Raw genomic sequence first — 14,878 nt, 5'->3', positions numbered from 1 at the left:
GTCCCTTTATTGAGAGTTTTGGCTTGAAATAAATTTGACAGCATTTTTTATGCCACTGAAACACTGTTAATTATGTAAGTGTATATAATAAGGTATAAAACAAGAAGTTTGTATGTACTCTGTACCCAAAATTTGAAAAAGGCATCAAATTTTAAAGTGAAACCCATACAGTATGTTAAAAAATTGAAACATTGGGATTTAATTTAAAGATTATGGGGAGGAGCAGCATCCCAGAAACATAGAATTCATTTCTCTTGAAATAGCTGAGAAATGCATATACTCTTAAGCAGCTGTGCTAATTTCAGCAGATGTTAGCCTAAAATACCTTACATGCAAGCACTCTGGTGGTACTGATTTGTGAATAAGTCTCTCTGCCTGTGGGGAAATGTCACTGCAATTATAAACAATCTGCTCAGAAGTAACTTTTAAAGGGCAATTTGCAGTACAGATGCCAGCAAATATTAAACACTTTTGCCTGATTTTTGAATCTAACAAACAATTTCAACAACAATCTGCAAATATCTTATCATTTAAAGCAATATAGATTTTTACCATTGTGACATTTTCATGATTGGAGAATACTGTACTGTACAGCAAGGACCAACTCCCCTAAGAATGCAATGTTGTTAAAGAACTAAACTGTCATTAAGAACAAAAATACCATTTTCAGACAAGGATTGCACTTCCAGACACCTCAAGGGATATAGCACCTGCGCTCTAATGTGAAGTGTCACACATTTTATTTCCCTCAAGTAAAGCACAGGTTTCTTAAATGTGCAAAAAGAAAAAGGTGTTTCTCTAAATTTCACTGCTATCAAGCAGATTAAAATTATTCCATTATTTCCATTTCTCTGCTTTCTGTATCCAACTGTTTATGCCCTGGAGAAAAATTAAATGCTTTGTTTCATGGGTGGTTACAAAGAGACAAGTATCTTATCAAATTCAATGAAGAACCACTCTGATTACTGTGTCCAGGAGTGTGGTTTTGAAGTAGCATATGTTTAACAAGGAAACCAAATTTCAGTTTATGATAACTGCAAAGTATTATTCCAATTTCTGTGTTTTTAAAAATCCTAACATTGGGATACAAGAGCAAGGTAATTGTATTTTGTGAAATCTTATTGTAATGTTCAGCCTTATATTCTGTATTGAACTTACATAGCAGGATCTCTCCAGTTTAGTCTTTGAAATCATGAAGAAATATATCATGTACCTATTAAATTGTTGCCTGCACAAGTAGTATAGTGCATCAAATTAGGGGATGTATTATGCATTGTAGATGCATTAGCACAATCTCATCAGTGGTACATTAATCAAATAATTAAGGACATCACACTTCTTAAAGTTCTCCCTGGACACATCTCTGCCTCTCTGAAACTCAAACTTATAAAACAAGCACAAGATAGGAAGGCACATTAAAAATACCTTTATTTGTCACAACTTGATCAAGTTTCTTCCTTTTTGTCTTTCACTGTTTAATGACAATTGAAAAGACTCTTCTCACATGGATCCTTTCTTAGTTACAAAAACAGAAGGGATAAAAAGTGGATCCACATGGAACCTTATTATATTGGCATAGGATCTACTGAAAAAGCATGAGATTTACAATTATTATCTGTCATTTTAAGAAATTGAATGTGTTCTGTGTAAAACTCAAGAAGATCCAAAGGTCTCTGGAATTTCCCAACTGGAAACCTTGCACACCTCTTTTATATGCATGCCTCTCACACACACAGAATTTTATATGTACCAAACAATATCCCCAATGCATAGATGCAAATGCCCCATGTGTAATCATAGCAGTAATAAAAGTAAGACTAAAATCTAATTATATTTAGTATTATTGTTCTTCTACATATCCTGTATATCAGGTTGTAATAGCAAAGGAAGAGATTGGTAGCTGTTTTGTTAGCTTTATTTGAAATCTTATCAGTTGCTGCTTCTCTATCTTATCAGAGACAGTAGAAGTACACACAACACTGAAGACCTAAAACAGACAGAATTTTCTAAGGCATGGTTTTCACAACACTTTTATTTTATTATTTAGTCATTTTATTCCATTTATATTTTTATTTCATTTTATGCCATCTCATTCAATACAATACTCATTTGTAGAAATAATATCATGAAGGATTGAGATTAGTTAGATCTTGCACAAAGATGATGTGACTGGAGAATATCTGGTTCTTCCTTCCCTGTCTGCATAAAAAAACATCTGAATTTGTTCTGGATATATATATATTAAAAATTAAGGTACAGAATCTGACCCTATGGTACTAGAGGGATTTTGCTAGACTGGGCCTTTCATATAAATGCATCTTTTTAAACAAGTTCCTTTAAAAAATGGTTAAATAAAAATGCCCATTTGCATAATTTATATTTTTTGTTCAAATAAATAATTATTGGAAATGTTTCCAAATCTAACAAATTATCAGGATGAGCCAGAACCACTTGCTGATGGCCAAAACCTGCTAGGTGAGTTTGTCAGGCGCAAATTAAATACAATTATTAAAATATGAAATGGGGAACACAGAAAGGCTAATGTGATTAGAGCAGTCTAAAGGAACTTTCTTGGAGACACAGTGACATACTGTGGAAATGAAGATCAATTGATTGACTTTCCAGAGATGAAAGGAAATATTTATACCCTTGTGCTGTATTTTACATCTGCATTTGTGTGCTTGCTACAAGAATTGGCTTTCCTTCTCCCTCACACCTATCTAGAGACAAAAAAAAATTGTGCTCTGCAATATCTGAAAGGATAAAGTTATTATTTTTTTTCATTTTGTGATCACTGTTGCTTATTTACTGAATTCAGAAGCTGCAACTTGCTGTCACATTCTCCTTCTTCTTTAGGCTCTCTAAAGTAAAGTTTTTCTTTGTTCAGGTGCATAACTTTAAAGAGATGCCTTCAGGTTAGTAGTACTTTTGTGGCTTTAATTCATAAGCTTTGTGCTTACTGCATGTAGCTTTTTTTGCAGGTAGGATTAGGAGAGCCCAATAGGTTCTACTTGTATGGAAAGAGGATCAGAGATTTCATATTATTCAGTTTATTTTATGTCCTGCTCTGTTGTGTTAGGACAGAATTCTCGGAAGGCACAGAGAGGAAATAAAGAGGAAAGCACAGGAGATGAAAAACCTTGGACAGAAAAGGATGGGCACCTCCTTAAGAAGTTTGTCAGATTGCGTTTCTTTTCTGGACATTCAAGTAATATAATGTAAGGGGTTTTTTTCTTACTTTTTTTCTTTCACAAAAACAATAAACTAGACTGTAGTAGGAAGAAAAATAAACTAGAAAAAGCTAATTGGTCCTCTGATAGTTTAGAAACAGTATTCGAATTGTGATTTGTTGTATTGTTGTGCTGTAACTTGGGTATATTTTAAAGATTCTTTGTACAAAAGGTAAAGAAAGGAGCATAATCAGCAGTTCTTGTAAGTAATTTTAAATGTTCACCTGTTGATGAATGCATATCAAGCTGATTTTAAAGGCACAAAAATATGCACACTTGTTTTAATCAATGGTTTATTTGAACATGTTTTAATGAAGTAACTCAATTGGCTGCATTTATATAACATATTGAGCCATAAACTGCACAAATTATTGTGCAAACATAGTCATGGTATTATTTTCTGACCAGTCGTGAAACTTAATAGAAACTTTGAAGATTCTCTTTAAGCAATTAAAACCTCTCCAATTTCTCATTTGAGACTAGAGGATTTAAATTTCATCTTGTATTATCAAACTGTACAAAAATAAATGTAATAATTTCAGGCACCCTGTATTCCTCAAAGGCATGAAGGCCAAACAAATCTGCACCTTGCCTATTATGCATAACCTGAACTGTGATGTTAGTTTCTGGTACAGTGTATCATACAAATCGAGAAAAACAGATCAGTTGAATAGGTCTGGTTAAGCTAACTGCTAGTGTGTTGTGTACAGGCAACTGGATTTCAAGTGCTGAATATTGTGATGGATATGAATAATAAGCAGAATGAATAAAATTGTTTTATAAAACTGCCATTAAATTACTATATTATTATTATTATTATTATTATTATTATTATTATTATTATTATTATTTATAATAATATTATTATTTATATATTATTTATATATACAATTATTTAGCAGATCTGTTTTAAAATCTCTGGCCAATCATAGATTATGTAGAGATGCATATAAAATACTAACCTTTTGCTGACATCTAAAAATCAACAGATTTTTGCAAATCACATGTAGTTAGAGACTGACACCGATCTAATCATTTACTTATGAGTAGATTTTACTAAATTAATGACTGAAAAAAGAATACATCCTTTAAGGGAGCACAGTTCCTACTAAATGCATGCATAGAGTTCTCTTGGCAGCATTTAAAAAATGGTTTACCATTGCTTTTTTTGTTTTCACTTTCAACTATAATTCAAGTATTAACAGGGTTCCACCCTACTTAAGATCAGCCATGCTGGTTATGTGTCATCTACACAATTGTTGAGAATAAAGTTTACTAAATGAATGTTATTTTTGAGTAAATATACCCAGGATTTCATGATAAAAAGTTTATTATCAGTGGAAGTTGAAATCCAACATTTCTGTTTTGCACACCCTTCAGACTTACAGTATAGTGATGCCTGTAGACTTACCATTCTGCTTTAACTGGTCCCAATCCTGCAGAAGTATCTTTGAGTACTGGGAGAAAAGGAGGGATAGCTAGTCCAAAGCCCGAACATTTATTCTGAAACATTTATTTTGAAAAACCTAGTTTTCAAAAGACAGGGCAGATTCTCTAGCTGGCAGAAGTTAACATTGAATGAAACTTCTCCTTTGCCTGGTATTATGTAACTATATTGAAGGCATTTTTGCTCCACTGGTGCTGGTTATTCATATTCAATTTCATATTGGAACCTTCGCCTATGCCATCCGAGGTAATCCTCCCCGTCCCCCCCACCAATAGCTCTCAATAGTCCAAATACTGAAGGTCAGTCCATACTTCAGTCTTAGGCTAAAGCTTTCCCTTTTTTCCTATAATGCAGAAGTCTCACTTGGGATGCCCAGACTGGATTTTGGATCACCTCATATTTGCATAAATAACTGATATAATTCATTTATTTCAATTTAGACCATTGATCTGTCTTTTGGCTTTTCAGTCTCAACAAAAAGGCAATTCTTTTTGAAGACAAGAAAGGAGGCTTGCAAAGAAGAGACCCCAGGAAGTTGAAGACAAATGAAGAGAAGGTGCTCTCCTTGGAAAAGATTCACACTGGAAAAATGTGCCCCAAATGTGAGATCATTGTCTGCAGTGAATGCCATATGCTACGTACTGAAAGCAGTTTTATTGCTCATAGCTTGCTGGACCATTATGATAGGGGAAGTCACTCCTCATGCTGCTCAACTTCTGAGTTACCCCAAGACCACCATGTATGTAAGAAACATGCTTCAGAAATATCTACAAGGTCTTATTTGCTGCCAGGGTTTGTAACCTCACAATATTAGAAAATGTACTTCTACAGATCATTTCTTACAATGACTATATGGAAGCAAACTCTGAGTAATAGGTTTGTATATTATAAGTATATTATAAGTATAAATGATAAGCTTCCTATATAAAAACAGGAAGTTAATTTTACCAAATAAGTACTAGGTTTCATTGGTGAAATTGAAACAGGTGGCTTCCATTCTCCATGCTATATTTAAAGACAGATATTATTTGATGAGAACAAAGTCATATGACGATAGAACTTGACAAGTCAAGGTACCATAGTATATTAATACTCGTTAACTGTCTGTTATAAGAAGTCTTCTGGGTATTAAAGTTTTATTATTTTTAAAACATTAATAAATACTTGTATGAAAATTATATTAAAAGGAAAAGGGGAAAAGTCTGCAATATTTTATTTATTTTATTTAATTTATTTAATTTACACACTGCCCTACTCCCAAAGGACTCAGGGCGGTGAACAACCAAACAGTAAAAATACATAGATACAAAATTTAAAAACAAAGTAAAATCGAATTAAACAAATTTGGCCCAAACATATTAAAACCCCAATCATTTATAAAACCAATTAAAATTTGCATAATTAAAAAGAGGTAAAAGATTAGGCCAGACCCACCTGGTGGAATAAAAAGGTCTTAAGAGCGCGGTGGAAGGTGCGCAGATCCGGGATCCTCCGTATCTCTGGGGGAAGCTCATTCCAGATAGTAGGTGCCCCCACAGAGAAGGCTCTCCCCCTAGGGGCCACCAGTCGACATTGTTTGGCCGACAACACCCAGAGGAGCCCCTCTCTATGAGAGTGTACTGGCCAGTGGGAGGCTATTGGTGGCAGTAGGCGGTCCCGTAGATAACCAGGTCCTAAGCCATGGAGCACTCTAAAGGTGGTAACCAAAACCTTGAACCGCACCTGAAAGACCACCGGGAGCCAGTGCAGCTCGCGCAGGAGAGAGGTGTTACATGGGAATGCCATGTCGCTCCCATTACCACCTGTGCGGCCTCACTCTGCGCCAGTTGGAGCCTCCGGGTGTTCCTCAAGGGGAACCCCATGTAGAGAGTGTTACAATAGTCCAGGCGGGAGGTGACGAGGGCATGAGTGACCGTGCGTAGGGAGTCCCTATCCAGAAAGGGACGCAACTGGTGAATCAGGTGGACCTGATGAAAAATCCTCCCGGTCACAGCTGTCAAATGCTCTTCTAAAGACAGTCGTGAATCCAGGAGGATGCCCAAGTTGCAAACTGTCTCCATGGGGGCCAATGATTTGCCCCCAATAGTCAGTGATGGCGCCAACTGACTATATCAGGACGTCAGAAACCACAGCCACTCGGTCTTGGATGGGTTGAGCCTGAGCCTATTCCTCCCCATCCAGATCCGCACGGCCTCCAGGCACTGGGACATCACTTCAAGGGCATCGTTGGGGTGGTCCGGGGTGGAAATGTACAGCTGGGTGTCATCAGCGTACTGGTGGTACTTCACCCCAAAACCTTGGATGATCTCACCCAGCGGCTTCACATAAATGTTGAACAGGAGGGGCGAGAGGACCGATCCTTGAGGCACCCCACATATGAGGGGCTCGGGGTCGACCTCTGCCCCCCTGTCAACATAGATTGCGACCGGTCAGAGAGAAAGGAGGAGAACCACCGCAACACAGTGCCTCCCATCCCTAACTCTTCCAACCAGTGCAGCATGATACCATGGTCGATGGTATCAAAAGCCGCTGAGAGATCTAACAGGACCAGGACAGAGGAGCACCCCCTGTCCCGAGCCCTTCAGAGATCATCTACCAACACGACCAATGCCGTTTCCGTGCTATACCCAGGCCTGAAGCCCGACTGGAATGGATCCAGATACGTCGTTTCATCCAGGTGCTGGGGGAACTGTTGCGCAACCACGCTCTCAACAACCTTCGCCACAAAGTGAAGGTTGGAGACCGGACGATAGTTAACCAATATTGCCGGGTCCAGGGAAGGCTTCTTGAGGAGAGGCCTCACCATCGCCTCTTTCAAGGCAGCGGGAAAGTCACCCTCACCCAACGAAGCATTTATAATCCCCTGGAGCCAGCCTCGTGCCACCTCCCAGGAAGCCAGCACTTACCAGGAGGGACATGGGTCCAATAAACAAGTGGTCGCATTCAGTCTGCCCAGAATCCTGTCCACGTCCTCAGGGGTCACAGGATCAAACTCATCCCAGATAACATTCTCAAGACCTGCCCCAGTCCCTCCCCCTGAGACTACCCAGTCGGAGTCCAAACTTCCCGAATCTGAGTGATTTTGTCATACAGTTACTGAACAAAATCTTCGGCTCTACCCTCCAAGGGGTCCTCCCGCGCTTCCTGGTGGAGCAGGGAGCAGGTCACGCTAAACAGGGTGGCTGGGCAGTTATCTGATGACGCAATAAGAGAAGCAAAATAACTACATTTTGCTGCTTTTATCGCCACTAGGTAATTCCTAATATGAGATCTTACCAGTGTCCGGTCCGATTCAGAAAGACTGGCCCTCCAACTACTTTTTAGGCATCTTTTCCGGCACTTCAACTCCCTCAGCTCCTCAGTGAACCAAGGAGCCAAATGAGATTGGCGCCGGGTCAGAGGCCGCAAAGGCACGACCCGATCCAGAGCTCCAGCGGCCGCCCTATCCCAGGCGGCCACTAGGTCTCCAGTCGAGGCGTGTGCCAGAGCCTCAGGAAATGGCCCAAGCTCCATCTGGAACCTGTCAGGTTCCATCAGGTGCCTGGGGCGGAACCATCTTACTGGCTCCACCTCCCTGTGGCGGGGTGCAGTGGTTCGAAGGTTGAGACGAAGGAGAGAGTGATCTGACCATGACAAGGGCTCAGTAACTATATCCCCTATCTCAAGATCACTCAACCACTGTCCAGAGACAAAAACCAGATCCAGCATGTTTCCCCCCGTGTGGGTAGGGCCATGAATTAACTGGGTCAGGTCCATAGCTGTCATGGAAGCCATGAACTCCTGAGCCACCTCAGACGCCTCACCCACGGACAGCAGGTTAAAATCCCCCATGACCATAAGCATAGGGGTATCAACTGCCACCGCGGTTGATATAGTCTTTATCAGCTTTGAACAGTCTCTTGGCAAATTTGGATCATTGGGAGTCATATACTTAGTTAAAAGCTAAGTATATACTGCATAAGATCTTGATTATACAGTATATAAAGGCAGTCACCTATAGCTTTTGCCATTTAGAATCTTCTACTGCTTTTGCCTCCTAGGGCTGATGGAGCTCCATTGACACACATGGATGCATCAGCAATTCTCATACATATATGGTTATAAATTAAGGAAGCTATCTCATATCTCCATTTTACAAAGCTACATATGCAAGTAATCATGAACATACATTTCTGATTCCCTTTATGCAATCCTCAATATAGCTTTTCTAAATTTACCATAAAAATTGGCACTTAATCTGCATCTGGGAATATCAGCTAATTGAACACAGGAGCATTAAAGTCTGTAGGCAGGGAAAGAACAGGAAGTAGCATGCTGAGAGAATGGTGACCAGGCACCAAGGGACAGAACACACAGCAGGCGCATATGGCCTTTTTTATTACAAGCATCACTATGGGAGATACTATCTATTTAATGTAATGAAGGAAGTCATAAAAAACATGTAAAGGTAACCTTGGACTGGCTTTTCATATTATCCTTCAAACCTAAGAAAAATACATGAAAATAGTATTTATCTTCACCCATTTTAAATGCTCTTAGTGGTCAAACGTTTGCATACTTATGCCCTACAACCAGGGGTGAAATGCTCCTGGATCGATCCCAGCTGAGTTGCCTGCTCGTCAGAGGCTTTTAAAAGGTTGATTCAGCCTTCCATCCTTTCTAAGGTAGGTAAATTGAGGACCCAGTTGTGGGGGCAATAAGCTGACTTTGTATAAATATACAAAAGAATGAAGGCTATTGCTTAGCGCATTGTAAGCCACCCTGAGTCTCCGGAGAAGGGCGGCATATAAATCAAATTTAAAAAAAAAAAAAAAGCATTTTTTTACAACCTCTCCGGCCAAAGAGTGTAGAAAAAATGGTTTTAAAAGTAAAAAAAAAAAAAAAAAAAGTTGCCCATGCCCACTGAGTCACATTACCCCCCACCAAACCACGCTCACAGAACCGGTAGTAACAAAGTTTACATTTCACCACTGTGCTAGATCTTTTCTCTTGATGTTTTGAGTCTCTTAGATGGCTGCTGTTTTCTCCCATACTCTCTTTTTAAAACAATGTGCATCTTTGCTTCTATTGGTGTAGTATGTTAGCTGTTCAGAACTGTGGACAAATTGGAACAGCCTATACATTTCATAAAACTGTAATCTACGCATCTCAAAATGTGTTTGACCATTTATTTTGATTCCAGTTGACATTGCTTCTAACACTGCCATTTCTGTATGTTCACATATAAGTAAAATATGCAAGGATAATAAGCATCCTTTTCTCATGCCTTTTCCCATTCTGAGCCATCCATTTTCCAAATTCAATAATTATCATTCATTGTAGTTATTTGGAACAATATTAAAATATCATGGCCTAACCATAACCTTAGTATATTTCACATTGTCAATATACACATTGTGTATATTTCATAATATACACTAACTCTCCCCCTCCTGTAGTCAATAAAGCAAAGACAAATCTTTTTTAAAAGTATTTTTTGCCTCTTTTCACATCTTACATTGGCTATCTAATACACCAGTGATGGCTAACCTTTTTGTCTGCGTGCTGAAAGTGCACGTGTGCACACGACAGTACGTGTGTCGACACCCGTAATACAATGCATGTGTGCCCCCCACGCGTGTGCCACCCCCACACATGCATGCCATCCCCCTGCCCACGCTCCCTCCACCTCGTACATAAGACCCCCCTGTCCCATTTTGGCCCTAGCAGACCTCCCTGAAGCCTCCTGGGACCAAAAATGGGGTGTGGGGGCAACCCCCCCGCATGCCTATGCTGTTATGTCTGCCTTGTATGCAGCTTTATTCCTCTCTAGCATTCATCTCCATTGTTCAGTGATGTATTTCCTGCCCCTCTAGGATTTACCTGTATCTGCTCCTGTGAGGCACTTCCTGTTGGATGTATATAGTTATATTCTCAATGGCTTGTATAGTGTTTTAACTGCATTTTGATTAAACAAGTGCTGCAGAGACCTGAAAATCAGGTGGCCGGTGGGAAATGCGCCACAGAGCTCAGCTGAGGCGAGGGCTTGCATGCTGGCAGAGAGGCCTATGCATGCCACCTGTGGCACGCATGCCATAGGTTCACCATCACGGTAATACACCTTTATACCTTTTATGAAATTTCTCTGATCAACTGGTATATCATTCTCCATATATGGTTCTGTTCTTTGGTGGCTTGCATGAGAAAACAGCACGATTCAGTAGTTAATATATTATTTTGCATCTCCCTTTGTGAATTAATAAAATATTATATAAATTGATACCAACATGCCTTTTCTGTTTGGAAGGATAATGAAAAAAAGAAAAATCGGAAGTAGCTGTTCTGTTTGTGAAGGTGTTAAGTAGAAAGATAAGGACCATTATTGTCACTTAGGATCAACTAAGTGCAACTAGTACAAATATCCAGCATCCCAGGAAAGGATAATGACAAAGCACTTCCTCACTGCTGCTATGAAAATTGCATGGATATACCATCTTTGGTACAACTGGAGAACATCTTTGTATTTATTGTTTGTAATAATACTCCATTAGCACCCACAATAATTGATGGAAAAGATATTAAAAGTTTTTTTGATGCCATGTAATATATAATGCCATGTAATATACAATGTATGTTAGCTATATGAGAAATATAAAAGTGTCTCAAAACAAAGACGCTTCAGAAATGCAGAGTTGGTAGTCATGCAGATGTGTATTCATTTTAATAATCTAAAAGAATGAATACATTTCATTCATTTTAATTACAAAACCAAATAAATTCAATGAATGAATTCCAAATGAAAAATTCATTACTCATTGTTTTCACTTGCATTATTTCTGTTTCTGCTGGAAAAACATACATAGCAGTGGGCTGAACGAGTTAAGGTGAGGAAGATAAAGTAATAACATTGACAGGAATTAAATGAATTATACAGAATAGAGGACTTTGTCTGAGCTAACTTTGGTAGTCTGATGATTTATTTTTTTTTGCATAACTAAGCCTTAAACATTTCACACCAGAATAGCTAAGGCAATCTTTATCTGTGTCTGAAATTCAGCAGACACAAAGCTGGGGATGGGAAATAGATGGAAAACACTAATATATTAAAAGCTCATATGATCTAAAACTTTCTATAGTCATAAGTAGCAAAATATGCATTTAAAATTAATAGAAATAAGATCATTTAAAGCAATGAACTGAAAATTGACCTTTCAATAATGAAAATGAATGGGGAACTTCTGTAACAATTACTTCATAATGAAAGCTTTTACTACAATATATTTTGTAATTTAGCTACACACTTGTATTATCAGTATTTGACTGTTAACATTTAACAAGATTTTAAACAAGAACTACATTCTTTATTCACAATGTTGTTTAGAGAAACAGAAGTCTTTGACAAAATATAATAGTCTTTATGCAATTCTATTTAAAATCACTGTTTTGATTATATGTTCACTCACCCACGATAGAAATTAACAGCTACTAGGTTCTTTGGCAAGCAAGAGCCTGTTACAAATACATTTTGCTATTTTTTCAAAATATTTCATGTTACATCTTTAAACCAAAAAAATTCTATTGCACTTTTAGTTTGAACTGTTCTTTTAAGCACCTTAAAGCACGGGTACCCAACCTACGGTCCTTGGACTGGCACTGGTCTGTGGCATGGCAGAAACTCGGCCGCACAAACAAGTGAAATCTCATCCATGGGATGTAAGCAGCACGTGAAACCATGCCCCTCTGGTCTGCGGAAAAATTTCTCTCCACAGAACCGGTCCCTGGTGCCCAAAAGGTTAGGACCTGCTGCCTTAAAACATGGTACCTCGTTTCATAAATTAAAGTATGTCCAGTTTTTCAATCACAGTCATTTTAACGCTGAATACAAACATCCTGGGAAAATACTTTTATCACAAAGAGTATTACAACATGCAGAACCAGATAATTATAATAATTCTAATCAAAATTCTAATCAGAGTTAGAATACTAATTTTACAAAAACTTGCTGAAGCATTCCAAAGCAAGGTGCAAAAGAATCAGAATCATTCATATGTATTTTTATATTTTAATTCATCTGTTTTTCCTTTTCAATGTTTTGTCACTGAGTATAGCATAGGGTGGATTTGTCTTAATTTTGACATTCCTTTTAAAAATGGAACTTTTTTTTTTTTAAACTCCAGGTTTTAACACACACAGATTTTGGGAGAAATATATAAACTTTGTAAGGATATTTTGTTTTATATAGATTCATGTTTTTATGCTTACATATATACATGGAAGTAGACAATCTATCTGTTCCAGATATTACTGGAAAATTGAAAGGCTAACTCCTTTTTATTGACATTATCCAACATTTCAGATGCTATGGATTTTTTAAAAAAGAGGTTCAGCCGTCAATTTTGTAGAATTTTCCAACAGCTGAAAAATCTTTTAAATATAATTCCTCCACATAAAATTTAAAACATTACATTGAACATATTAAACAACATTATAATAAAAGGCATAATCTCTTTACATTTTCCCATTTTTAAGTACGGTATAGAGTTCTCTTTTCTGGCAGCAGTAGAAACCAATAAGCAGCTATTTGTTGTGCAATATTATGAATGCTGTTATGTACAGTAGAATGTATGTTTATGCCAGTAAAAATATAGATATATTGACGCATTTAAAGTTCACTTGAAGCAAAATTAAAGGCATTGTGAAAACCTCTGGTGGAGTTTAGTACCAGTTCTTCAAAAATATCTCTATCTAATCAGAGTTTGAGTCTAAGCAACAAAAAGTCCCAAATATTTACACTGTATCAAAACAATATAAAACTTTAGTAGTCACTTTCAGTGTGCAAAGTAAGCAGAAGCGATTACTGATTCTGCAAAGTCTCATTGAAGCATTCCCAAAGCAGAGTGCAAAACAATCAGGAATCTTTAGGTAATTTTCTTGGGTGTCTTTTTAAATAGTTAGGAGGTTTTTTTCTCTTTTAATGCTTTATTGTCAGGATAACTTCTAAGGTTAGTGCAAATTCATCCATCATTTAGGATCTGTAATCCTTCCGAACGGTGTGTGCCATCCAGTTCACTTTTGTAGTCCAACTTTCTCTGAGTGCTTCATCAAATTTATGCTTAAACTGTTTTAATGCCTCATCATCATTCTTTCCTAAGGCAAGAGAGTCCTAAGAACAGTAACAGAAACATGGTTATTTGTTTTGTGTGCACTATATTTTCAGATTATTTTGCAGACTGTTGACAAAATCTATTATTCTACAGTTAATTCCTATGGGTTTGCAGAACTCAACAAAAATATGATAATAGTGCTAGCATTTTTTACTTTTAGATGAAAGGAATTTATGTTACTGTACAACAAACAATTCAACAGAAAGCTATGGTGATAATCGTACCAGATTTGCAGTTCAGAAATTATACTGGAATGTTGATTCTCTTACAATCAAAAACTATTAATTTACAAAATAATCCCTAAGTACTTCACTAATTCAAAAGTTTTTTCCTAGGCTCATCTCTGGGAATGGGGTATTCTTTTAACTTGTGCTTAAATTATGAATGAATTGGTAGGAAGATATCTGACAAAATCCACAAGGACCTCCCACCACTTTAAATTCACAATATTAGGATCTTACCCTTCCCTTTATCAAAAAATTATGTGAAGAGGTTTGTCCACTTTATCCCGTAAATCAAACAACTGCATTTAAGTAATTCACAACTGAAGATTAAGCAGAATACAGGATTCAGAGACAAATGGCCAGAAACTTTGTGGTGCAAAAAATGACTAAAACTTATCACAATAATTTTTACATAATACCAAGATAATGTTGAAAGTTTGCAGATACTGCTCTGAGTAAATATCAATTACATATTTATTTATAAACCAAAATTAACAATAAAATATTCCTTCATGAAAGAGTCAGTTCAGTAAAAAAGAATCTGAAAAGTTCCAGGTATAGAGTCCTTTCTAAAGCACGTGATTTAAGCTAGAAAACGTATTTACTTCACCATTCTTTACATAAGAGTGATAAAAGTGATGTTCACTTTTTGGAAAATTATTTTTGCCCTGTTTATTAAAGAATTATTCAGGATTCAAATGGGTAAACAAGCAAAACTATATAATGTATACTTGTGTATTTGCTCAGTGGAAGCTATTAGAAAAGTGCATAAATCTATGTTATCGCACATATTGTCCAAGAAATAAGTTAAAGAGTCTCTCTAAAGAAAAAGAA

General features: G+C 37.3%; 1 protein-coding gene across 3 annotated transcripts in view; it reads right to left on the bottom strand.

Moving 5' to 3' along the window:
* Positions 1–11,348: 11,348 nt before the first annotated feature.
* PIK3CB (phosphatidylinositol-4,5-bisphosphate 3-kinase catalytic subunit beta) overlaps positions 11,349–14,878 on the bottom strand; it is an 81,693-nt gene continuing 78,163 nt past the window's right edge. For all 3 annotated transcript variants that reach the window (XM_034439461.3, XM_034439462.3, XM_060683038.2), the window contains one exon: positions 11,349–13,819. In XM_034439461.3, the coding sequence (XP_034295352.1) occupies positions 13,682–13,819 (138 nt within the window). In that variant the 3' untranslated portion in view covers positions 11,349–13,681. The remainder of the gene's footprint in view (positions 13,820–14,878) is intronic.

The sequence above is a fragment of the Pantherophis guttatus genome, chromosome 6, assembly GCF_059756535.1.
Source record: "Pantherophis guttatus breed Tessera chromosome 6, ASM5975653v1, whole genome shotgun sequence".
Taxonomy (NCBI): domain Eukaryota; kingdom Metazoa; phylum Chordata; class Lepidosauria; order Squamata; family Colubridae; genus Pantherophis; species Pantherophis guttatus.
This window is presented reverse-complemented; position numbering and strand designations above follow the sequence as displayed.